Genomic DNA, 25,335 nt, shown 5'->3' on the forward strand with positions numbered 1-25,335 from the left:
TTTAATTTTTTACTTTATTTGTACAGTATCAGAATGAATAAACTTTAAAAGCTTGTAAAAAAAGTTTAATATTATATTACATACAAAAAAAGAACTCCATTCTGACAATTTTATGAAAATCATGAAAGAAATTCACAAGGTAATTTGTCAGTGTGTAGATTAATTTTTGATACAAAGTCAGGGTGTGCAGTATAATGAGACAGACCCGTGCAAATGGTTGCCAAGTGTAGATCAGATGAGGTTTGTCCACAGTCTACAGTAAAGTTACCACAAATAATGGAAAACAAAAATACCCTGATTGCCCTTATGGACATATATTCTATATACCTCTCATTTTTCCAGTATAAGAATTTAAGTCCAGATAGAGTTTGGCTGTGTTTGCATATAAACATCCACTATGATCTCTATGAAACTCAAAGTTGAAACAGCTTCAACTTTAAAAATGTGTTCTGATCTTTGTAACAAATACCAGGACATTGAGAAATGAGACAGCGTAAACAATGACACCCATGAGGCATTTATGACGTCTTCTAACATACAATGAACTCCACTCTTCCTCCTATCTTTTAGTGTGCTTGTGAAGCTTGAAGTGGGTTTTGTATGCAAGGTGTGTTCTCCATGAATGCATTCTTGGTTACTTGATCACTCTTTAGCTTTTTCATGGGTTTTCACCTTTGTTCTTTTTAAGAAATGTATGAGAGAGCAATGCATTCAGTCCCCATTAATTCTTAGGATCATGGCTGGTACTTTGAGCTGGAGTTGAAGCCTGAAGGAACTAGGCTCTTAATCAAAAGACTCCAGGTTTGGACCCAGGTTCCAGTGACATCACAATCCTGATTGATCTCCACTGCTCCATTAATCAAGACACTTAATCCCTACTGTTTCCCAGGAAAAAGTTTCTGAAATCTGGCATACAGAATGTCACAAACCATCTGCCAAATAACAAACACCCACTAGATCGGCAGTTTTATATGTCTTGATGGACGATGAACTACTTTGAGACTGTTCAGATATTCAAAGCTTGTTTTATGTCCCCCGATCCCTCTGTAAATACTTGATGGAGAATGAAACGTGGAAACATTCTTCAAATTATATCAGACTGCATCTTGTACATGGGAACTGAGAGGTTTGGAGCAGAAGCTATCATGTCTCCACTCGATCTATAGGCTGGCTTAAATGTTGGCTTGAGCTCAGATTTAAACTGTGGTTTAGTCCCAGGTTTATACTCAGGCTTAAAGTCTGGTTTAGACTCAGATTTAAACTCGGATTTTCTGCCCAATTCATGCAAGGGAATGGTGCAGTTGCTGTCCTCGTCTTGGTATCGTCCATTAAGCGGTGTGCTGCTTCTTTGGTGCCTCTTACACTTGTTGGCACATCGAATGACACGTTTTGAGATCAGGTAGATGATCTCACAGACACTGAGCACTATGCAAAGGGCTGAAGCTCCAACCATGAAGTAGGTGAAGACTCTTTTCTCTGTGGGTCGTCCAATGTAACAGTCCACAACGTTGGGACATGGCTGGACCTCACACTTCACCAGCCGTGGCAGGTAGAAACTGTCATAAATGTGATGGAGGATGTACAGGAAGGTGATCTCGATGCCGGTCTTGACAAAAAGGCTGATCAGGTACGTCCACCACAGTCCACCGTGTTTCTTCCCTGTGTTGTCATAGAGCTTGGCTTTTTCGCCGTGCTTCTCTCGGAACTTGCGTTCGCGCTCGTCCCGGTACTTCACGTGCATGACCACCATCAGCGATGGACAGGTGACGAAGATGAGCTGCAGGGCCCACAGTCGGATGTGGGAAATGGGGAAGAAGTAGTCATAGCAGACGTTTGCGCAGCCCGGCTGCTTGGTGTTGCAGTCAAAGTCTTTCTGCTCATCGCCCCAAACTCTCTCAGCCGCTACAACGTAAACCATCACCCTGAACACAAAAACCACTGAGAGCCAGATCCGGCCAAATGCAGTGGAGTATTTATTCACCCCGCTGAGCAGGGCTTGAAAAGTCTTCCAGTCCATGGCTCAGAGCAAGGCCAAGTCACACTTGGTGTCCTCTGATCCTCTTTAACACTGAATATGTCTGATGAAGAATACGGCAGCCTGAAGATGGAAAAAAACTGAAGCAGAAAAAAAAATCACAATGATGGAACTCATTCCAAACAACTTCTATAAGTTTTTATTTTTGAGGATTAAAGTTAATAATTACTTAATTTTCTTTCTGTTAGTCACAGAATACAATCGCCTGAATTCAGAAGACTTGAAGTATATAATAGTCATATGGATCACTTTTATAATAAATTCATGGTTTCTTTTATTTTATTTTGAAGCTAATCAAATCAAACAGATTTAGATGGACATGAAGGTGTGTGAAGGATGACAATTTTATTTAGTTGAGTGTAAACTATACCTTTAAATGCTTTAGAATGGTGTATGCTTAAATAATAAATTGCTAATTGTAAGATAGGCCATCACACCATTCATCATCTCCATCATCAGAAAAGGCAATAATAATAATTGCTCTATAATTTTTATATAAGTTTTAGAGCTTTACCTTTAATACACATCCTCCATATTATTATTATTTATTATTAGTATCTACGTCTGAGTCCTGCTGTTTTGTGTAAACTACAGTGTCAACCAGTGCCTCTCTCTTTCTCGCTACTTTGTCTTCAATTTCTTTGTCCATCGGCGGTTGTCGTTTTTAATTGCCAGTGACAGTTAAGTTGTTCTCCAGCACTGTAATTATCAAATATTTCGATTTCTTTTGTAAAAACAGGCATATTTGTAATAATGTACCATATTAAACAGCGCATAAAATCGCAACTAAATATATATTTCACATTTAAAAACAACCCGCAAGTTTGCTACCTCAGGATATACTTTTAAAAAGTTCAACCACTTGCCTTTAAATACTTATCAGAAAAATCGATTCGATCGAGTAGAAATGACAGCTCAAAGTGAACGGAAACAAGGATGTTCTCATGTAAACATTTCTATAGCGCGAATGTGAATGTGAATCGCTTCTAAAATTGTACAAAACAATGTTTATTACTTACTTTGTATGTATCTTTTCTCTTGTAAATGAGCGGTGTTAATCTCTTTTCCGTAAATAGTTTCTCTGAAGTTGGGTTTCTCTGTGGATCTGGTTTGGTAACACGCCTCAGTGAGGGTGGAGTTCAGTCTCCAGACTAGAGGACAGCTTGGCCATAAACCCCGAACTTTAAGATAGCAAGCTAACAAAATACATATTTGTATGTAAAAAGCTCTCTCAAAATTATCATGCTTTTCTGTGTATTGTCTAAAATGCCCAGTGTAGGGAACAGAGGACTGTTTGGTTTGTAAAGTTACTGTGTAAAATTATTGTAATGTGACTCCATAAAAGTTTTTAGTATAATGTTAATATTATTGTACTGCATTGTCTTTGCAACAAAATAGTAAACCCTTGCCTGTGCAGCCTAGTTACATTCTCCATCTTGTTGTACAATAAATAAGACTCCTTTGTTTGGACAGCTCTGTCAAGTATACACTGTGTGTTAGTGGTCTGTGGTGTTGCCAACGTCTGCAGGCGGCTTCTCCATGTTCAGACTTGTCCTTGAAAGTCTGCACTCCATAGTCACGTAAAAAAGACCACACCTTGTCCTTAACAACAGCTTTAGAAATGTTTTTGTTGCTTAGAAACTTGTTGTGGGTCTCTGTGCTTTAGCCTTTAGTGTTGTGCCAAGAATCCGGTACTAATTATTTTGTGTAATTAAAGTTAATGTGTTCCCAGTAACTCGTGGATTAGTTCTGGGATGCAGGAAATCCTTGTTATAAGCTCTTTGGTGTGGATATGAATCTATGTCAGCTTGATTATGTGCATCAGTTTTAGTTATGGGAATCTAATGGTTAATGATTTGTGCTGGTAATTCTAAAGATATTCGGTTTGATTCCAAGTATCCCAGAAGTAAAGTTTTCCAGAGGAAAAGTCTCTGTGGTTCTTTCTCATCAAAGCTTCAGAAATTGTCGGTCACACGTGTGAAGTCCTATGACTCACTGCCAAAACATCTGCAGGATGATTCATTCTCTGAATCAGGCATTAAAAGAGCTGTGGTTTTATAATTTTCTCTCTATAATGTTGTCATGAGGATCACCAGTCTTCCTCTCAGTGTGTTTTTAAAGTCTTACAGGAACTCATGCTTTAAACTATTCAGGGTATGTGTACTGTCTGAACTTGTTTTTTCAGCAAGAGGAAACATTATGAAACATTGTGGAAGAAACACTGAACCAGATCGGGCAGGTCTGTTGTAAAGTTGTTGTTGTTGTTTTTTTTAACTGGTCTACACTTGTTTATGTGGGGGAATGGTTAACTTCAATCTTCAATCAATCAAACTTTTGCGATAGATTTTTAAACAAAGTGCCTATACAGTACATATGGTTAGGAATTGTAGATGTTGATATTTATGGATTAAAGCAAAGTTAACGATGATGAAAAGAGAGAGAGAGGAAGTAAAAAAACAATGAAGAGGGTGTGGAATGTTGGTTGTGGAAGAAAAGGAAAGGGTACTACTCGTCAGATCGGTTTCCATGCCTTAGGAATGTAGATGTGACTCACAAAACCTGCTTCAACACGAATTAACTGCATCTACCCTTCCTTTTACTGCACAGAGGTTATGGAGATATCACGATACAGAGAGACAGGCAAAACCTTTGATCACGAAACAGGGAGGGATGTTTTTGTTGTCTTGGGGCGCTTTTTTTTTACTGAAAAGAGTGAAGACTGAATAGTGCAACAGAAATACAATCCAGACAAGAACCTGAAATACAATCCAGTTGCAAAGCAGCCCAAGGGTTAGTTTAAGAAAAGTGGTTTATTATTCCACAGTGCAACAGGAATCTGAAAATGTATAGACAGGATTGGCCTAATGCCCCAACATAACCATTGTTATAAATTAAGAGTGTATATATATATATATATATATATATATATATATATATATATATATATATATATACACACACACACATATGTGTATGTTGATTTTTTTTTACTGAAAAGCATTCAAAAATTCAATAAGAACCTTTGTTTTTCCATTTTTTCTTGCATTTTTTCAAACTTGGTGTGAATCCATATAAAATGTCATGCTGACAAAGCACATAATGTTTATCTTTGCTATTTTCATTCTTGTCATTTTCTTGTTCTACAATAACATGCAGAACAAATGGTTTCATAACTAACAGTTTTCATCTGCATCCTGATTTTAACAGACATCACTGATTGAAACGAGCAGCAGATTGTACGAAAATAAAAAGCAGATTTTAATGTATCTCAAAATGTAAACAACTCTAAACACAGTAATTAGGAAAGAATGCTGAAAGGTTAGCGTACAAACAGAGGATTTCTATCCTCGGAGGATGTTTACTTTTCTGGATATGTTTATCAGTGAATGTAAAACTCTCATACACACACACAGTGGCAAAATTGCCTTATTTGAATTTGATCATCTGGCAGTGTTGAGCATTTATCAATAAGTTCTTGATGTTTTAAATACTGCAAATTCTTGGAAGACATTAGATTGGAGCACCAAAGTTTAAGTACACATTAGCACAAAAACACACACACACACATATACACACACACCAGCTAATATACAAAACAGTAACTCAGCAAAAATGATGACAAAATATTGAATAGTAATAAAAAAAATTAAATACAGTACAATCTCTTTTGTACAAAGTTGTAAACAAACAAATTTCAATTTACATTCAAATTGAAGTATAAATTAGGGTTCACTATCTAGGTGGATTTGGGGAGCCTGTTTGTAAAAATGTGTTGATTTTAACAGCATTGACTTAAATATATGGAGAAAAAATATAGAATCTTTGTGTGATGTATCTTTGCATCATGTTTTCACATCCAAAGGAAAGATATCATTTTAAAAGCATAATTTATTTTCCACTATGGAAGCCTGTTTCCACTTCAGCGAAATAATAAAAATTGATTGTCAGATAAAGTTTAATTCAACGAGAACTAAAGCTATATGAAACATAGTCTCATTGCAGGGTTGCAGCAACAAGATGTGTCACACTGCACCATAAAAAGTCACATTGTGAGTCACAATTTTGAAAATTAAATGGACAATTTACCGGAAAAAAAAAAAATTCTTTCATCATTTGCTCACTCTAACATCAGTGCAAACCTGTGAAAGTCCACGTATACCGTGAAAGTCATCAGTGTTGTTTTGCCCCCCAATGACTTTCACTGGGTGGACAAAAACTGTTGAAACATTATTCAGAATATGAAAAGAAAGTTTACAGGTTTGGAAAGACTTGAGGATGAGTAAATGATGACAGAATTTTCATTTTTGTGTGAACTATTTTTTTTTAAGTCACATTGTGAGTTATAAGGTCCCAATTGCTCAGTGTATTTACCCAGAGTTAAAAACAGGCTTCTATAGATAATAGATTCTTCCATCAATTAATTATACTACCTTTGGTTTCTTCTAAAAAATGAAGTATAAAAATGTGAAGCAAAGAGTGATCACGTTTTGCTTGTGCACAACTATGTAATAATTAGTAATTATTTCTAATTACCTGTGCTTATACGATCTGTTTTGTATTTGTTTAGTTTAAAGTGTCCGTTGGTGTTGGTGTTCTGGGTCTTGGCTTAACACAGTGGTTTTCAAACCGGTCCTGCAAGCACCCCAATCACCATTTGTGTATGTCTCCTTATATCTGACACACCCATTTAAAGTGAATAATACAGCCAAGTATGGTCTCCCATGCTAACAATTCGTGCTCTGCATTTAACCCATCCAAAGTGCACGCACACACACACACACACACACAGCAGTGAACACACACCCAAGGCAGTGGGCAGCCATTTATGCTGCAGCGCCGGGGAGCAGTTGGGGGCCAGTGCCTAGCTCAAGGGCACATAAGTCTTGTTATTGCCAGTCAGAGACTCGAACCCACAACATTTGGGTTGGGAGTCAAACTCTCTAACCATTAGGCCACGACTTCCCCATTTCAGGTCTTGCCAGTCTCTACAAATGAGCTGAAGAGTTGAATCATGTGTGATAGAAAATGGAGACACATAAAATGTAGTGCTGGAGGTGCTCGCAGTACAAGTTTGAAAACCACTGCCCTAAAAGAAGCCACACCACACCCAAATCCCTGAGGAGACTTGGTTTAGTCAAACTAAAGACTGCATCATCCTGGATGTTGGCATTCTGACCCCTAAAAACTTTTCAAATATACAATGTTGTTTATCAGGCCACAACTTTCCAGCAAAAAGATCCAGTGGATATAGGGTTAGCATACAAGCTGCTTCCTCTACTGCCAACCGTCCACTGAGTTGGTCATGTTTGAGTTCACATCGTGGTGAATGAACATGAGGAAAATTTTCCATCTCTCCGAGTCCCACTCTGAGTGGAAGTATTTTCCAAGCTCATGTTTTTTAAGATGAGATGACCGTACTGTATGCTGGCGCTGGCTGGCTGGTGCATGCCAGTTTCTTGCTGTTTGAATCTAAATGAGTATTTGAGCTCCTCATGTTAGCGATGGACCTTGCCTTGTTTATCTGCCGTGAGCCCCGCATCCTGTGAATACATTCAAAGCAGCGTTTGCCCACCAGGTAGAGGATTTCGCAGAGGGAGAGCAGGATGCACACCACACTTGTCACCACCATGAAGATGGTGAAGATACGCTTCTCTGTGGGCCGCGAGATGAAGCAATCCACCACATTAGGGCAGGGACTCTCAGAACACTTCACCAGGGTGGGGAAGTCATAGCCCTCATAGATGTGATACAGGAGATACACAAAGGTCGCATCCACTCCCATTTTAAAAACCAGCGAGAGGACGTACGTCCACCAAAGACCACCGCGTTTCTTCCCGGTGTTGGCATACAACCGCTGACAGCCCTCGCCGAATTTGATACGATGCTTCCGTTCACGCTCCTCACGATAGGCCACATGCAGCACCACGAGGAACGATGGACAGGTGACGAAGATGAGCTGCAGAGCCCACAGACGTATGTGGGACACCGGGAAGAAGTGGTCGTAGCAAACGTTATGGCAGCCAGGCTGAGCAGTGTTACATGCAAAGTCTTTCTGCTCGTCACCCCATACCTTCTCCGCAGCTACGACGAAGACCATGACCCTGAACAGGAAGACTATGGACAGCCAGACACGGCCGAATGCGGTGGAGTACTTGTTGACCCCACTCAGGAGACCCTGAAGAAAAGCCCAATTCATGGCACCCGTGAACACTCAGGTTATCACACCTGAACACCTCTCACCTGATAGGGAGGGGAGCAGAGAGACAAAGAGAGAGACAAAAGAAACTTAAAGTTACATAAAAAATCTTTGGGTAGTTTCTGTTATACAGTTCAACTACACACTTCTGTGATGCTTCAAAGTTTTATTAATCTTTATCCCTTTAGAAAGATGGAGAAGGGACCACTGTTATAAAATGTATACAATTTTCAGTCTATCTTACAACATGCAGTGCCTTAATATATTTACAACCATTACGTACAAAGTGTTTTAAAATCGTTAGTGATACACACATTCAATTACATATTATTTTACTAAATACATTTCAATGAGGGATGTATAATTAAGCATTTTGGTTAAAGTTTACGTAACTTTGCATATTTTATCAGTTTTCAAAAGATATAAGTAGCTATGAACAAACATTATTTAGGTCTAGATCAAAGAAGACGATTTAGAATCAAACATAAAAACAACCCTTGTGTTAAAGTTTCCACATTCAGCCAAGTTGTTCTGGTTAAAAAAATATTATAATAATAATAAAAATATTTTTTTTAGGAATGATGTCAAACGGATTAAATATATTTAGAAGCATATTTTATAACGATGTTTTACTAATTCCCGAGCATTTTAAACTGTCAGTTACTAAGCTTAAAAAACACTTACGGAAAGTAAAACATAATCTATATATTTGTACTAAATGTATTCGTCGAACAAGCAAACGTAAGATTATTTAGAGTATACTTACAGTCCGAGAACTCGCAGTTGTCTACAGTGAGATCGGAACGCCGTGATTGTCTCGTTTGTTGCAGTTTGGTGAACTGCGGGCGTTAAACACAACTGACACGTGTGATGAACTGAACACAGCGACGCCACCTGCTGGACAAACTCATAAGAGACGCTTGGACGCCACCTACAGGAGAGCAGCAGTTCTGCTTTGAGCTGAACACTACAGCAAAGTTGTGCTTATTAAAAACTATTATTAACCCATTTAGTCCTTGTATTTATAATCAATACATTTACACAACCTTTGGTTACGCATTTAGAAAACGACAAACATCAATTTCTATCTGATGAAATTGTTTAGTCAATCATAGAGAGAGAAGTCATCTTTCTATTGCAATATAGTTCAGTTGATCAGTTTTAACTATTTGAAAAGTTATCTGAATCTACACTAAAAATAAATGTTACAAATACAGCACAATAAGCAGTAGTTTCCCCTCATGTATTTTCCCCCGTGTGTTTTACTTGTATTTTGAACTGCATTGGGTTGTGCTTTAGGGTTAACAGAAATGTTCATAATATTTATGGATAATGTCCTGACAGAAAACATTCCCAGTACATTGTGCAGTGTTAGTTTGTATTTTATACAGTATTTCAACATTAAGGGAAATAGTTCTAGTAGCAAAATAGATTTAAAAATAATCTTCAAATATTTTTCAGTTAAATAAACACTACTTTAAAAATCAAGTATGGAGAAAGGGTGATTTATGTTTTTTTTAGTATCTAACTGTAGAAGATACTAAATGTATTCAGTCAGCACAGATTTTTGTTGTTTGCTATGGCTGGTTTGCATATGGCTGATATCCATTTTGACTTAATGTTCTGATATTGAAAGCCAGGAAAGAAAATATTAAAGTGTGAATCCAAACAAGAGATGAGAACAAAACAGTATTTATTTCATTTAAACTGTACAACAGTCGCTGATATATTGTTTGCATGAAAAGTTTTGGTTGCCGCTCACCGCAACCACTGTATAATTAAACATATACGCCTCTGGGACTGTGTTTTAAGATTCATGTTGTACTGGGAGAGGTTCACATTTTCTGTTCTCAAGACCGAGAACCGGGTCATGACTGCAGAGGGTGTTTAAAAAAAAAAAAAAAAAAAAGGTACCCTCATCTGAAAATCACACACACAGGACACGGTATCAAACATGAGAAATGACTGCGACAGAGAGTAATGACAACATAAATTAAAGTTGTGATCAGAGGACAGTGCTGAAGGGCATGATCATGATATTGTCATATGCTCAGACCTCAGGGATGTCGGACGCCGGATTATGGATGCAATCGGGCGCAGGGGGGTTGGGTTTGGGAATCAATCCCACAGAATCATATAGAAGCTGGTTGACAACACAGAGGCAGTTTCAAGTCAAAGGAAAGTGACTCGAATGGACCTCAAACGCGGGTGTGTGCTTTCCGCACTAGCTCTCAGTCTGGGTCAAGGGTCACACACCCTTATGACTGTTCCGAAAAAGTCCAGGCCGCAAAGGTTATCAAAATTCTATAAAACATAAACTTTTGTTTTGTTACAATAAAATTCAACAAAATGAAAAATAAAATGAAATCATATATAAAGAGTCCTTATTTTTTATCCTGCGGCCAGATTGGGTTTTATTCTTCCTCACTCTCATTTTCAGGGTCCAGATCTGAATCACCATTGGCTTTAGATTCATCATTCATATCTTCCTCTTCATCGTCCTCCTCGTCTTTGTGGTTCTTTTTGTCTTCCGTCACTTCCATTGCTGCCTCATCCTCCTCCCAGTTCTGAAGAGACAATCAACATGAGAACAACCCCATAACTCCACATTATATAGACAAGAACTGAGAGGATCTCTTACATCCGAGTCATCTTCAGGACGCCCTTCATCTCCTGACCCTTCCTCCTCATCTGAAGACTCTGTAGAAAAACAAAGAATTTATTCATTTATTTTTTGCCACGTCAGCATTTAAGACGATGAGGAAATTAGTTCAAAAACAGGTCAATTAATGAAAGATAAAGGTTAGACGAGATAAATAGTTCACATACAGAACAGTAAAATGTCTTTAGTTCATTACATTTGTGTATTTTGCAGCAATAATTGGTGCTGGTTAGTAAAAAAAAAAAAAATTATATATATATATATATATATATATATATATATATATATATATATATATATATATATATATATATATATATATATATATATATATATATATATATACACACACACACACACACACACACATATATACATATACATATATACTAATTAAAGTCAGTTCTTTACCTTCTTCATAAACCAGCTGTGCTTTGTGAGAAATATTACCAACTTTCACAGCACTGTTGTTTGTCGCCACCTAGAAGAGAAAAAAAAAACAAGGAAATGAGCACACCGAAAAATCAAAGCAGTGATCTGTTCTAGTTGTTTGCGTTTGAGCAGCTCACCTGTGTCATGAGCAGGTACAATTTGCCATGGAGTCGGGTGAGCTGCTGATACAACTTCACCCTGCTCTCAATCATATGGTAGATTGAGCCCAACTGAGACACTAGATCCGGCAGCTGTGGGGAAACAAGATGAAGAGATCGAATGAGGAACCCTAAAATAAAGATCTAATGTGGATTCAAGACTAAAGATGCACTGTCACAACATTAAGAGCTTGATTATGTGTGTGTGTGTGTGTGTGTGTTAAAGATGCACACAGACTTACCGAGGATAAGTATGATGTGTGCTGTGTAAGTACAGCCTTAAACCACTGAACTATAAGCAGAGCCCTGCACAGAGAAAAACAATCATGTTACAAAAGGTTTAATGCCTTTAAAATATTTAAACATTAAAAGTATCAAAAACCAACAGAAGTGAAAAATACTTACGCAAATGGATGCCCCTGCAGCCTTCTGGACAGCTACGAAAACAACCCAAAAATTATACATTTTTTAATTAAAATTAAAATGCCATTCAAAGTTCTGGGGTCAGCAAGGTTTTGAAAGACTTATGCTCACCAAGGCTGAATTTATCAAACACGCACACACACAAAAAAAAAACTGATACAATTGTAATTTATTCCTTTCATGCAATGCTGAATTTGACTAGTATTTTACTAAGTGTTTCAAATCATTGACAAATCATGCTGATTTGGTGCTCAAGAAACATTTCTTATAAAAGTTGAAAATAGCATATAGTTAGAAACACAGCAGTATAAAGAACTGAATTTATATTAAATATATCAGAAATACTATTGACAATATAATGTCTTTACAGTCACTTTTGGTCAATTTAATAAAAAAAATTATCTTACTGATCCTGAACTCTGAATGCTAATATACACACACACTACATATTTAATGTCAAAATGACAAAATACCTCTTCCAGCAATGGCAGGACAGCCGGAGGTGGTAACCGGGCAACTGTGTTCTTTATCAACATTTCTTTTTTGGTTTGAAATATTTTCTGTTAGGAATAATTAAATTACATGATAATGTTAACAACATGCATAGACGAACACTAAATATCATAATCTTCAAACATTCAACAGATGATCATATTTCATAATTCTGTAGCAAGATGTGTGACTTACGGTAAGGATCCGCTCGTCATTGCTCTCCAGTCCCTGCACAAGCAGTACAGCAAAACTGTCTGTCTGCAGAGAGGATGAGCCTTTCCCAGCAGCCCTGCCTTCGACACTCAACTCAATCTGCTCTAACCGCTCCTCGATAGAAATCTACAATAAGATGGAGAAGTTTTTGCATGTATTCGATTGCAGAAATTCTTTAGTTTAACTATTGATGGGGGGGGGGGGGGGGAATCATAGCATGACTTTACACAAAGTTAATGTACTCAGTTGGGAAGTGTTGAGTCTTACCTCTGTGGTACTGTCCGTTTTTTTCCTCTTCTCTGCTTCATTGGGAGTTAATTTGATTGGTGCTTTGTGTCCCGGAAGTCCTGGTACTAAAACCTTGCTCTGTTTATTAACAACCGGTGTCTTCACCTAGAAGATGATGTGCAAATGAATGCATTGAACAGATTTTTAACATCAAGATTTGAGGCTTACTTTTTTTTTTTTTTTTTTAAATATGTACACACACTATTCAAAACTTCGGGGTCAATAACATTTAAGAAATTAATACTTTTTTCAAGGTGGCAGTAATTTAAACAAGTTCTAAAACATTGGCATGGTTACAATATATATATATATATATATATATATATATATATATATATATATATATATATATATATATATATATATATATAAAATGTAATGTAAAGTAATATTTCAAAAGATGCTGTTGTTAAAAAAATTAAGCAGAACAGCTATTTTCAACATTGAGAACAAGAAATAAATGTTTCTTGAGCACTAAATCAGCAAAACGGAATGATTTCTGAAGGACCATGACACTGAGGACTGAAATTTCAGCTTTACGGTCACAGAAATAAATTACATTTAATAATACATTAAAATAGCACAAATATTTTATATTTCTGAACAAATAATGCAGCATTGGTGAACATAACAGACTTTATTCTTTTAAATCTATCTGATCCCAAACTTTTGAACAGTAGTGCATATACACTAAGTTTTTTATTATATATCTTACATGCTGTAACTTGTTTCCATTTTTCTACATATTTCTATATTTTTGTCTACTTAAATGTTCTAACAGTGTCACAAAGAAGTGTTGAAATATCAAATATTCTAGGTAGTCACACAATTTGTGACAAAACCACATTATACAAATATAAGCTGCTTTTAATAGATGCTGCTGGAAACTAAATGTCAAGTGCCTAATACTCAATAAATCAAAAAGGTAAAGTATATATTAAAGATACAGATGAAGTCTTACCTTGGAGACAGCCGTGTCTACAGAGAGAGAAAGAGTGCCATGTACATCTCTGATTAAGCATACGTGTCTCTCTGACGTGTTAAAAGGCTGTGGGAAGAGACGGCATGTCAGTATAACTGATCAACTGAATAACCTAGTAAAATCAATGTGTTTCTGCTGAACTTACAGTTTTCTCCATGACAGGCTGCAGGTGATGTCCGTATGCCAGCATCAGGTTCTGTCTGTCAGCACACAGAGCTGCTGCGAGCAGAGGCACAGGCACAGGCGAGTCTCCCTTCACAGTGGACACCTGCAGGGAACACACTGGGGACAGCGGCTTCTTACACGGCCTGAGAGAGGAAAATATCAACATGAGCTTCACTGAGCTGTTTTAAAGGGGTATCTCACCCAAAAATGAGAAGTCTGTCATTAATTACTCCCCCTCATGTTGTTCCACACCTTCAAACCCTTCGTTCATCTTCAGAACACAAACTGAGATATTTCTGATGAATTTTGAGAGCTCTCTGGCCCTCCCATGTTAAACAAGGATCCTAACGCAATCAAGATCCACAAACGTAGCAAGGAGATATTTTATTATTTTACTGAAAGTTAATATTTTTGCTTCTGCACAAAAAGTTTTTTAATTTTTTAATGAAGCCCTTACTATCTTTCTTGACCTTGATGGTGATAGTATCCTTGCTGTCTATGGGAGGGTCAGAAATCTCTAGGAATTCATCAAAAATATCTCAATTTATGTTCTGAAAACAAATGAAGGTCTTATAGGTGTGGAACGACATGAGGGGGGAGTAATTAATTACAATTTTTTTTTGTGTGTGAACTAAGAATTTAACAAGTCATACTAATTAATACAAGATGGACAAACTCACCCATTGAGAAAGTGCTCAAAGAGATGAAGCTGACCGTCCTTACACACCACTGCTAACCTCACAGCCTGAGAAACACAAAGGCAGGCGTCAGATTTCCATAAACCACAATGACTGATAATTACAGCAGAAGCACAATCCGGCTCAATAAATCCTGACCTCATCTTTGGAGTTGGATGTCTGAAGGTCTATGTGTTGGGGTTCATCTGTCAGAGTAAAAGACACCACAGAGTTCTTGTCTTTGCCGTCAGACCGTACCTGCCTGGTGAACACAGGGGGTAGCAAAGAAGATTTCAGTTTAATCAATTCTCAGATTTCATTTTTTAAAATCAATTCTAATTATGTTTTACAATAAGAAAAAATAGAGTTCAAAATATTAGGCAAAGAAAAGGGAAAACTAAATATGTAGTATGAAAACTAAATAGAATATATAATACACAAGTCACACGCATATAAAAACTGTATGCTCACAAAGACTGCAGTTGAAATATACTTTAAAGATAAGTGATAATTATAAATAAACATTTCAAACAAAATTCATAACCTAGTTAATATGATTTTAAAGAAAGTTTCTTTGCAAATTTGACATCAAAATACTTCATATAAATTCATAAGCCAATAACTAGAAAATAGGTTCTACACAAACTTGCCAAAATGAAGACATTTTGCACAACACTGATAAAAAAAAATTCATTACACAAATTGTTTATTATTCATTATAGCTGTCAGTAAAAATTTAAATAGCAGAGAGATGCTTTGACCGTAATAATCTCAAAACGGACAAATAGCATTCAGACTTTTCTGATATTTACTTGATTCAGGTTCCTTTATGAGATATATATATATATATATATATAGTGTACGGTAATGATAAATAATCATTATAGATTCATTTCTTTCAGCAACTTAAAACTAAAAAAAGACAGTATAACATACCACACACTGAGGAGCCTGTCATGAGCTGCCCCTGACAAGAAGTACATCCCATTACTGTCTGGGGGTCGTGTTGTAGCGAAGCATAGAGTCGTTACCATGGTAGAGTGACCTGTGAATTTCTACAAGTATGGGACATCCCATTGTTAAATCTGAAACTTTTCTGTTTTCATTTATCTGAGGCCAGAAACACAGAGGTCAGACTCACCCTGTACACTTCCTTAGTCTCCAGGTTCCACATCTTGATGGTCATTCCTGCCGAGAGCAGCAGCTTTCCATCTGGACTTATACACAGGCTGCTGACGGCCGATCTGTCTGCCTTCCATTTGCTGAAAAACAGAATGTCATGTTTGTAAAATCACATACAACAACTTCACGAAGTGAAGAAAAATCCGACACAGAGACTCACCAACGAACTTTTCCTGTCTGCAGGTCCCACTCAGCTATGTGTGTGTCATCTGAGCCGCTGTATAACACAGAGTCCTCTGGATGCCACTGAACGCTGTTCACCGGTCCACTGTGACCTCCCTCCTGACAGGTTAAGACATCATTAACATTCCTAATTTCACCTGCATTATCGGAAGTCACTTTAGAAGTGACTTGGTAATGTGTGTCTGTTTGCTTGGCAATTTCAAGTAAACTGTTTTGCAAAAAACTAAAAACCCTTGAATTTTTGAGTTGCATCAGTCGAATATCATAAGAAGCAGCTGTTGGTGATGAATTCTTACCAGAGTGCAATGCAGGTCTCCCTTCACTGTACTGTAGATGAGGACGGACCCAGCAGCAGTGCCCAGAGCCAACAGATCTGACCGCTCAGGTGCCGACCCGGCCTCACATTTCCTCCTCTTCCTCTGTGGCACCTCCTAAAGCACACACATAAAGTAAAATGTATCCTTTTAAAACAATTAAAGTCCTACAGCAGATTCATGAAAAATGTATTATTCAGTTTAAAAAAATGTCAGTAATTTCCATGAACAAGACTTTAATGCACATCACTTATCAAGAGCTATTTTAAAATACTCAAAAACAGAAAAGAATTCCGAGGCAAATTTTTGCTGTTACTAGTAACTATGGAAGAATGACTTGTCAAAGCTGTTTATGCCCTAGCTACTTTATACAACACTATCCAGAATCAACGAAGTTCTGTTTGTTATTAATATTAACCTGATCGAAAGCCTGTAGCTTAAACTTTGAAGGACACTTTACGAAAGAGCAACAAGTTATAGTTGTGTAAGAGTTGAGCAGCCATGACGGGACCATGTGTTTTCTAAAGTAGAGTTAAATATAAATACAAGTGGTTATTAATAAAACTACAAAAATGTGCATCATATTACAGACATGTTGACATGATTTTTGATAAAAAACTTTTTTTTTGTTAACTTCACATCAACTTATTGTTCCTAACTTATGTTATTAGCCACCGACAACCAACAAACGAATATAACAATGTTAACAAACCACAAAACGCGCATGCAGCCGCACTTTTTACATCCGTCTAGTGATTTTACAGGTTTTAATAATGAATTTAGTGTTGGATCAGCGGAACTTGCGGCCTGTGTCTGAACATGTGCCACACGCAACATGTGCGCAGCGCGCTCCACGAGCACAGGTCTAAAACATCCAAAATAGATATTCCTAAACAGTCCGTGTTTAGTTTTATGATCACATTCAGGATAAATGCAGAGCCAAAGCCACCAGTAACCCCTAGAATGATGCACTGCGTTCCCAGGCCGTATCCCCGCCTGCCCCCGAACACTGTGCGCTACCTGAACAGCTCGGCACGGTCCCCATGTCACACAGGTACAGGCTGCGCTCAGGTGCGCGGAAGGCACGTATTCCTGTTGCAGAGTTTTGCTGTCGGTGTTCCAGATGCGCAGTCGCCCGTCCTGTGCGCAGAGAGCCAGGAACTGCTGTGATTTAGCGCTGAAGGAGCACGGTAGCACGGCTCGGCCTCCGTCTGCCGCCATCTTACCATTCCGCGTGCGTCCGTCTGCTCCACGGGAAACACGTGTGAGAGAAAATTGAACAGGGCGCATGCGCAGCTGCACAGACGCATTGGAAACGCTAATTGGCCGCGCTCGATTCAGTGGGCGTGCCATTATTGTTATTAACCAATCACTGATGGATACGGAAGTTTTATGCTCGAGTTTGTTTTCTAGTGGAATTTGAAATTGAAATTTATATTTGGTTATACAATGTATTGCCAGTATCATATACTCTCTGAATAAGAAAGCTGTAAGAACTTTTAAAGTTTGTGAACTTTACAGTATATGTATTTGATTTTATATATGCGTATATGCCTCCCCCTGGCAACTGTTTTTGTTCGTTGTAATTTGTCTTTCTACCTTTTTTCTTTTCCTTTTATTATTATTTTTTTGTTGTTGTTGTTTTGATAACATATTGTTACTTGAATAAAATAATAATAATAACTAAAAAAACTATAACAAGTATGGAAGTTGTCAAATGCAAATCTAAAGTAAAAACGTTACCACAAAATGTTAATTCTGTAACATTTACTGGAAACGGGTGCACTTTTTTTTACCTGTTATTTCTTCAAAGGCCACTGTGGGTCATATATATTTTTGTGTATATTTAAAACTTAAAAAAATATAAATCTCTTCATATAAAAAAATAATTCATTTGTTGTTTTAACACTGGCTTTCTCAGAATTAATACAATTATTAATTGTATTATAAAAGTTAATGTCTATTAAACCTTGTTTAAGTTATTTGGCACACCTTAAAGATGCTTCAAGACTCCCTCATTATTACTCTGATCCCTGATAACATATTTTCTTTTAAAAAGCCTAATTTATTTTATTTAAATATAACAAATGTATTTTTAAAAAGTTCAATCATTAGTTTGTTTTTGCAAACGATTTACATATTTTGATTTGTTATTTTTAATTATGTTTTAATATTGTATAATACAATAATACCCTAGACTAATAATTTAAGCCTCATAAATAGCTATATTTTCTCCTTTAACGATATATATATATATATATATATATATATATATATATATATATATATATATATATATATATATATATATATATATATATATATATATATATATCATAAAGGAACCTGAATCAAGTAAATATCAGAAAAGTCTGAACGCTATTTGTCAAGTTTATTACAGTACTAATGAAAACAAAGAACGAAGCCATCTACCGGTGACCAGGTGGTACTGCATTTGTCAGTGACGTCCTTTCCATTATGGCGGCGCCCAGCGAGTATCATGCTTGTACTGATAAATAGTTTTTCTTCAAACATAAAGGACTCAAGCTAAGTTGCCTCTTAAACTACTATTTAGCCAGTAAATAATTATATCTCGATTTTACTATTATATTACTTTGGTATTATGACAGGTTGTTGAAATAATCTATTTACCATAAAATTTGTTTGACTTTATATTTAACAAAGGTTATTGAATAGAGGTGAATTATATGCATGCTTTATCTGTTTCTACCAATATGTATATTCTGGTCAAGTAGCAGCTGTGTATGTTGTTTTTGATCACTGTGTGGTGATCTTCAAATCTTCACCCCTCCAGTCGTTCTTTGCTGAGCTAAAAACCATGACAGTTCCTCTACATTTGGGTCTCTCATTCATGACCCGTAAATTTGCCAAAGCCTTTGTCATATGTTTGGAGAGACATAATGTGGTTCGCAATAAACCATTTGTCTGTGCTCTGAGGAACTTTGGGACTGGCCCAAATGATTCTGACAGAGAGGACAGTAGTTCAAATGCTCCTGCATCCACTATCCCACAGTTCTCCCGAAGAGCTGCTTTGTTTGGAAGACGTCGACCTCTGTCCCCACTGGAGAGGGTCAGTCAGCTTCTGCCTGAAGACACATTAAATCAAGAGGTTTGGGCTCTACGGGACACTAGAAACACTGAGGTGGAACAGGACAGTCCGAGTCTGGGAAAGGAGCTACAAGAAGCAATAGAGGAACCTCAAGGATCTTTTGCACCACGTCATGTGTGTGTTCCTGGGGAAAGGCCACTATGTTTTGGAGAGACTCTGCTGGCCGAGTTCAGTCGAAAGAGACGTTTAGAGTTTCGGAAGATGTTCCAGCTAAAGGAAGGACTGAAGCTCCATAGCAACTGGGGATTAATAGCTCATAATGACATGGAGGGGCGACCTTCTGGAAGCATCTTACGCACTTCAATGGCAATCCCGATTGTCATTCGTCGACCCAGCCTGGATGAGTTCACACTCTTCATGAAGAGAGGGCCAGCTATTGCATACCCTAAAGTAAGAAATACACATCACAAAACAGCAGTCAGTCAGCCAGTCATCTGCACATCAATGAATTATTAGTATCTGCACTCTTATCATGCAGGTCAATGATGTGATGTTTATTAAATTGATTCGAAAATTAAATTCATACATGCAATGACTTAAACATACCTTTTCTATAATGAACATGCTTTCACTTTCTATATTCAATAAGTTTTGGTATTTGTTTTATTTAGTTCCAGTTGTAAAAAGTCACATGATGGGAAACTCACAAAATATTTTCAGGTATATAAATGAATATTTCATGATATTTGTGAAATAACTTGGAAAATGAATTTAAAAACAATTTAAAAATGATTACACATTTTAGTATTTTAATAATTTTACTCACCAGTGATGTTTATTAAAGCATTTTAAATTTGTACAAAAATATGTTAAATAAATGCCGTTTTGAAGTTTCTATTAAAAAGGCATTATGGTTTTAAGCAGCACAACTGTTTTAACTCTCATGACAAAAAGAAATGTTACTTGAGCATCAAATCAGAATATTAGAATGATCTCTGAAGGATCATGTGACACTCAAGACTGGAGTAATGAATATTTTACATAAATAACATTTTTAAACACATTGAAATAGAAGACAGATCTATTAAATTATAGTTTAATTTCATATTATGAACTTGCATTTAAGGTTTGGGGGGGGGGGGGGGGGATTACTATTAATTTATCTCGTCCCTCTGCAGGATGCTAGTGCGATGTTGACCATGATGGATGTGACTGAAGGAGATTGTGTTCTGGAATCAGGCTCTGGATCTGGAGCAATGAGCCTCTTCCTGTCCAGGGCAGGTGTGTGATTCTTCCACGGTCTTCTATGTATTCATAAACAGCAATATAATGATGAGTCACCTGATTATGAGGTTATGGGAGATATTGTCCTGCACAAGTATGTTACAGATGTGCTATTGTGATAATCACTCCGCATTCATGTATGTCTGTGTCATCAGTGGGTTATAAAGGAAGTGTTTTGAGCGTGGAGATAAGAGAGGACCATCACAGATGTGCTGTATTAAACTACCAGCGTTGGCGGTCCTCATGGAGTCTTCGGCGAGGAGAGGAATGGCCTGATAATGTTCACTTTCACCATGGAGATCTCATATCTGCCGGACCTCTTCTGGCAGGGCGAGGTTTCAACTCGGTGAGGAGCCAAGTCCTGTGACGTTTTTTTTTATTTTTTATTATTATATATAATTATATCAGAATCATTTGCTTGTCTGTATATGAAAGATGTTTTGTGTGTTAGGTTGCTCTGGATATGGTTAATCCACATTTAGCTTTACCTGCTGTGGTTCCTCACCTCCATCCTGGATCTGTGTGTGCCGTTTATCAAGCAAAGTAATGCAAAAATCTGTTCCTTTTGATCAATTTAATGTGCCGTGGCTGAATTAAAAAAATAAAATGTACTGACCACAGCATTTTTGAAGGGTGAATTTTGAATGTTTTCCCGACTTTGTCACCAGTATAACACAGGTTATTGATCTGATGGAGGGTCTGCGATGCTCTGCCCTTCCTCTGGTGTGTGAACGCATTGTTGAGGTTCAGTACAGGGACTGGCTTGTTGGCCCATCACTCAAAAAAGATGGTACATTTAACAAACGAAAAGCTCCCATTGAAGATGATGAAGACGAAGAAAGTGAACCAAATGAAGACACAAAAGGTGACTTTTAACTTTTGATTGGCTTCACAGAGTAGAATCAGATAGTGTTGTTTATTACACAAAAATCCAAGCATCAGTGCGCAAATCATTCAGTTAGATTTAAATCATGCTCTTTTTAAGGGGGTTTGAATTGTCAAGATCCGGTGCCGTTTGGAGATGTCCCATACATTGCACGCCCTCATCCTGAACAGAATGGCCATACAGGTGAGTCAGCTCTTCATTTTTGGATGAACACTAGTAATCCTAAACCCTTTTTAACCACTTTGTATGTAATTGTGCATGGAGATATTTTTAAGAATCCTATTAATGTTTGATTTTAATGTTTCTTTTCAGCCTTCCTCATAAAACTACGAAAGATCTTGAAATAGAGGTTCCACATTTAATGGTATGTGCAGGAAAACGACAAAGCAACTGTGTCTGACGTCTATAAACATGTACAATAAAAAGACAATATATTATTGCACATTTTCCTTTCATGCTTTTGAGTATTTAAGTTCCATTCATGGACTACATTTCATAGGTGTTTATTTTATTTATATCAGCCAAATGTTATGCTTATTTAAGACAGACTTAACCCTGCCATGTTTAACATCTAAAGATTTCATTCACACTTACGTCTAAGATGTAAGAGAGTAACAAAATGCACACCAAAGAAATAGCAAAGTACTTTGTACAACAACAAGGAATAAATAGTGATGAGGATTATGATAGTAAAATACATGTCACATAGTATTTTCTGACATATTCTTTTCAACTTATATGTTAACAATGTACATGACTATTACACAATTCACACCAACCCTGTACATTTCTCATAAGGTCAGTTTAGAGACACTCTCTTCTGGCCCTCAGACAAGTGAAGTGCATTTTATATATCAACGTGCATATATGATCTGTTTAATGTTGTAATCAAGCTACTCCTCACTGATCCAGTCCATTGAATGATCTTGACATGCATCACTTCCTGTAAATGTACCTGTAAAAAAAAAAAAAAAGAAAAAGGAAGAAAAGCCAATGGTTAATATTTCTACAGATTCACTGTTATGTATCATATGAAACTATTTCACCTGAGGCCAAGGTGAAAATTCTTGTAACACCACAAGAGGGCACCACGCACTCATTCACCTGATTTAGTCATACAGTTACAGGTATGCTGAGCTTTGGGCATCTTGGGCCTGTGTGAAGCTTGGGCCTTGTGTGCAGTTGCCTTCAGAGGCACAAATGAAGAGCAGGTTCCAGTAGAGGATGGACGAGGCACAGGAAGAGCAGAGGTCTTGGCACAGAGAAAACAAGGTTCTGGGGAAGCAGAGGGCCCGCGGGGTATGAGGATCTCCTCACGGTTTTGGTACAGTCTCTGAGCTCCACTGTGATGCTCTGCACGCTCACGCTGCCAGATGAAGTGAGATGGCACAATAGCCATAACCTGAAATCATGCATCAAGCACAACTTGACTTCGTGCTATTTTTTCAGAACCAGCCACCTATGAAATGCATTATATTGCATGTTTAGTGAACTGTGTACCTCCTCACAGCATCGTCTGCTGACAGCCGCTCTGTACTCTATGCGTGCCCACAACTGGTCTCTTTGCTTTAGGAATCGTGGGAAATGTTTCCTCCAGCTCTTTCCCAGAGCCCAGGGGAAGATCTCATATTTGGTTTCCTCCTCATCCTCTTCCATAGTGTTTGCCAGATAGCTAGAGTATGAAAAATTGAGCACTTGGACTGTAGAAATTAAGGCAGTATTCACGAATAGGACTTTTTTTGTCACGCTCATAACATATTGCATTTCAACTGAAGAACTTTAAAATCAGCATCTCCAAAACCATGTGCAACCCCTATACATTGTAAATATAGAAAGATTCTGTAAAAATGCAACGGTAAAAACCTGTTCATTGGTTAACTCAAAGTTACTTATTGTAATGTAAATACTACCAGTAGTAGTAGTAGTACAGAATAGTAAAGAATTATGAATTACCATTATATTTAGTGAAAAACTGTAAAAAAGAATAAGTCCTTGCATGACACATTAACATATGATTATATCTTATAAAAAAAATAGTTTTGTTAATTTTTTTTGAACATATCATTTTGAACATTTCTTTTTTTAATTCATTTTTTAGGGTGTTTTGGGTCATTTTATTTTTTTTAGCATTGTGTGTCACATGGTACCCTGATGGTGTTTTTTGTTTGTGTGTGAAGTTGTAAAACATACAGACTGTCAGTTAAACTTGAAACAGTTTTTTCAGTGAATTTCTGGCAACCAGAGCTGCCAGATTTTCACCATAAATGTAACCTTTTTTTTGATGTACAGAACATCCACAGAATGATCGACTCACAGGGCGAGGAAGAAGTTCATTCTGCTGTGTTCAGTGATTCTGAAGCGAGCCCTCCTGAAGTACACGAATGTCATGGCCAACAAATACTATATGAAATAAAGACACAGATTATAGAGGCACAGCTGCCTATATTCAAAATTCAAAACTGACCACGATGAATCATAAAACCACTAAAAATTAAATACTAGAAAGTAAGTCTTGCTACCTTGTCTGTAAGTTTACAGCAGCAGTCCATCCACAGAAAGTCCTGTATTAGATCATCATCTGAGCCACATAACAAATCAAAAAGTTTTTATTCTACAGAATTATATCTAGATATACATCTTGAAATTTCTTAATCAAGCTAGTTAAATAAAAAAGTCGGTATAAAAGTGATCTAGTTTAGTGTTTTGTTATGGGATACATAAGGTGACATTGAGTTTGGCAGCTGTTCTGCTGAACTCACCGAACAGTCTGAAGAAGGCGGCCATCTCCTGCCTCTGGATCAGCAGGGTCGGCCCGGGGTTGTTTCTGCCCGGCTGCTGAGAGGAGTCTGCCTGGTTCCGAGTCGCTGGGGTCGGCCTCGGTCTCCGCTGACCCCGCCGGATCTGCAGACTGTGAGCAGCGCCAGACGGGGCGCTTTCTGCCCATGGTCGGCTCAGTTTAATCATATTTCAATGATTGAATCAGCCACTGTGTACATATTATAATTAAATATTACTGACATGCGTATTTTAACATGTTATTCCTGTTTGTTTATAATTAACGTTAGATATATTCTACCAGATATATTTAAAATACAATTAAACGGAACGTCTTAAAATCTATCAACTAAATAACGATAACAAAAGACTCTAGAACTTCTATATAACTAAACTTTAAGATTAAATGTTTCTATGCTGAACTCCATGTGGTTATGATATTTTTTTAGCCTTATATGAGCGAGTCTTCACTGTAAACAAGATTTAACTTACCTCAGTTTAAAAAAAACCGCGACTTAGTAATTATGACACGCGCATCATTCCACGCGCTCTCCCAAAGGTGTTTAGATCGACTGCTGGAGAACGTAAGATTTAAGTTTCGCTGATGTGTATAACATTAACGATAATTTTAAGGTAACTTAAAATGAAAATGTTAAATATTTCAAACGGGAAGTCACGCTATTCGCGCGAGCGCGCACGTGCACTTCCTCTCCCTTGGGTTGCAGAGCGGGAATTGAGTCAGCAGTCACATGGTCAAATATTCTTCAATCAGAAGTAAAAACACTATATATATACCGGTATATATATGTATATTTATAACAGGGGCAAGATCGGTGTTGGTTACCCCCCCAACCCCGTAATTATAGTAGCCCATAGCACTAATTCCCGCAGAAAAGTATCTGCAAGTCATTGAGCAAA

General features: G+C 37.2%; 5 protein-coding genes across 5 annotated transcripts; 1 reads left to right on the forward strand and 4 right to left on the reverse strand.

The window, feature by feature from the left end:
- On the reverse strand, positions 1–3,203 carry gjb3 (gap junction protein beta 3). The gene is made up of 2 exons (XM_052580805.1): positions 3,055–3,203; positions 1–2,115 (listed from the first exon to the last, which is right to left on the reverse strand). Exon 2 carries the CDS (start codon positions 2,015–2,017, stop codon positions 1,085–1,087), a length of 933 nt encoding a protein of 310 aa, XP_052436765.1. The 5' UTR covers positions 2,018–2,115; positions 3,055–3,203; the 3' UTR covers positions 1–1,084.
- Positions 3,204–5,269: 2,066 nt separating this feature from the next.
- gjb10 (gap junction protein beta 10) lies at positions 5,270–9,090 on the reverse strand. The gene is made up of 2 exons (XM_052580757.1): positions 8,998–9,090; positions 5,270–8,275 (listed from the first exon to the last, which is right to left on the reverse strand). Exon 2 carries the CDS (start codon positions 8,229–8,231, stop codon positions 7,434–7,436), a length of 798 nt encoding a protein of 265 aa, XP_052436717.1. The 5' UTR covers positions 8,232–8,275; positions 8,998–9,090; the 3' UTR covers positions 5,270–7,433.
- An 817-nt stretch (positions 9,091–9,907) lies between these two features.
- wdr43 (WD repeat domain 43) lies at positions 9,908–17,690 on the reverse strand. The gene is made up of 18 exons (XM_052580756.1): positions 17,423–17,690; positions 16,385–16,519; positions 16,066–16,187; positions 15,865–15,985; positions 15,660–15,778; positions 14,883–14,985; positions 14,727–14,791; positions 14,027–14,189; positions 13,861–13,947; positions 12,879–13,004; positions 12,594–12,737; positions 12,380–12,466; positions 11,889–11,920; positions 11,726–11,789; positions 11,463–11,576; positions 11,305–11,374; positions 10,873–10,931; positions 9,908–10,798 (listed from the first exon to the last, which is right to left on the reverse strand). The coding sequence occupies exons 1-18, from the start codon at positions 17,621–17,623 to the stop codon at positions 10,646–10,648; spliced, it is 1,965 nt and encodes a 654-aa protein (XP_052436716.1). The 5' UTR covers positions 17,624–17,690; the 3' UTR covers positions 9,908–10,645.
- Positions 17,691–18,849: 1,159 nt separating this feature from the next.
- On the forward strand, positions 18,850–22,084 carry trmt61b (tRNA methyltransferase 61B). Its single transcript, XM_052581414.1, has 7 exons — positions 18,850–19,922; positions 20,651–20,753; positions 20,912–21,102; positions 21,208–21,299; positions 21,425–21,621; positions 21,742–21,825; positions 21,955–22,084. Exons 1-7 carry the CDS (start codon positions 19,242–19,244, stop codon positions 21,987–21,989), a joined length of 1,383 nt encoding a protein of 460 aa, XP_052437374.1. The 5' UTR covers positions 18,850–19,241; the 3' UTR covers positions 21,990–22,084.
- A 45-nt stretch (positions 22,085–22,129) lies between these two features.
- Positions 22,130–25,275, reverse strand: spdya (speedy/RINGO cell cycle regulator family member A). Its single transcript, XM_052581415.1, has 7 exons — positions 24,910–25,275; positions 24,402–24,628; positions 24,162–24,220; positions 23,957–24,042; positions 23,143–23,314; positions 22,747–23,044; positions 22,130–22,597 (listed from the first exon to the last, which is right to left on the reverse strand). The coding sequence occupies exons 2-7, from the start codon at positions 24,604–24,606 to the stop codon at positions 22,536–22,538; spliced, it is 882 nt and encodes a 293-aa protein (XP_052437375.1). The 5' UTR covers positions 24,607–24,628; positions 24,910–25,275; the 3' UTR covers positions 22,130–22,535.
- Positions 25,276–25,335: the final 60 nt, after the last annotated feature.

This window comes from Carassius gibelio, chromosome B17 (assembly GCF_023724105.1).
Source record: "Carassius gibelio isolate Cgi1373 ecotype wild population from Czech Republic chromosome B17, carGib1.2-hapl.c, whole genome shotgun sequence".
Lineage (NCBI taxonomy): Eukaryota > Metazoa > Chordata > Actinopteri > Cypriniformes > Cyprinidae > Carassius > Carassius gibelio.

What these genes read in the sequence shown, in the direction of transcription:
- gjb3 (XM_052580805.1), bottom strand. Translation starts at nt 2,017, where the DNA reads ATGGACTGGAAGACTTTTCAAGCCCTGCTCAGCGGGGTGAATAAATAC.
- gjb10 (XM_052580757.1), bottom strand. Translation starts at nt 8,231, where the DNA reads ATGAATTGGGCTTTTCTTCAGGGTCTCCTGAGTGGGGTCAACAAGTAC.
- wdr43 (XM_052580756.1), bottom strand. Translation starts at nt 17,623, where the DNA reads ATGGCGGCAGACGGAGGCCGAGCCGTGCTACCGTGCTCCTTCAGCGCT. An exon ending in CAGACAGGAAAAGTTCGTTG is followed by an intron (nt 15,986 to 16,065) that starts GTGAGTCTCTGT and finishes TCTGTTTTTCAG; the next exon opens with CAAATGGAAGGCAGACAGAT. An exon ending in CATCCAACTCCAAAGATGAG is followed by an intron (nt 14,792 to 14,882) that starts GTCAGGATTTAT and finishes TGTGTTTCTCAG; the next exon opens with GCTGTGAGGTTAGCAGTGGT.
- trmt61b (XM_052581414.1), top strand. Translation starts at nt 19,242, where the DNA reads ATGACAGTTCCTCTACATTTGGGTCTCTCATTCATGACCCGTAAATTT. An exon ending in TGTGCCGTTTATCAAGCAAA is followed by an intron (nt 21,300 to 21,424) that starts GTAATGCAAAAA and finishes CTTTGTCACCAG; the next exon opens with TATAACACAGGTTATTGATC. An exon ending in ACCAAATGAAGACACAAAAG is followed by an intron (nt 21,622 to 21,741) that starts GTGACTTTTAAC and finishes GCTCTTTTTAAG; the next exon opens with GGGGTTTGAATTGTCAAGAT.
- spdya (XM_052581415.1), bottom strand. Translation starts at nt 24,606, where the DNA reads ATGATTAAACTGAGCCGACCATGGGCAGAAAGCGCCCCGTCTGGCGCT. An exon ending in CGCCTTCTTCAGACTGTTCG is followed by an intron (nt 24,221 to 24,401) that starts GTGAGTTCAGCA and finishes TATGTGGCTCAG; the next exon opens with ATGATGATCTAATACAGGAC. An exon ending in GCTGTAAACTTACAGACAAG is followed by an intron (nt 24,043 to 24,161) that starts GTAGCAAGACTT and finishes TATTTCATATAG; the next exon opens with TATTTGTTGGCCATGACATT.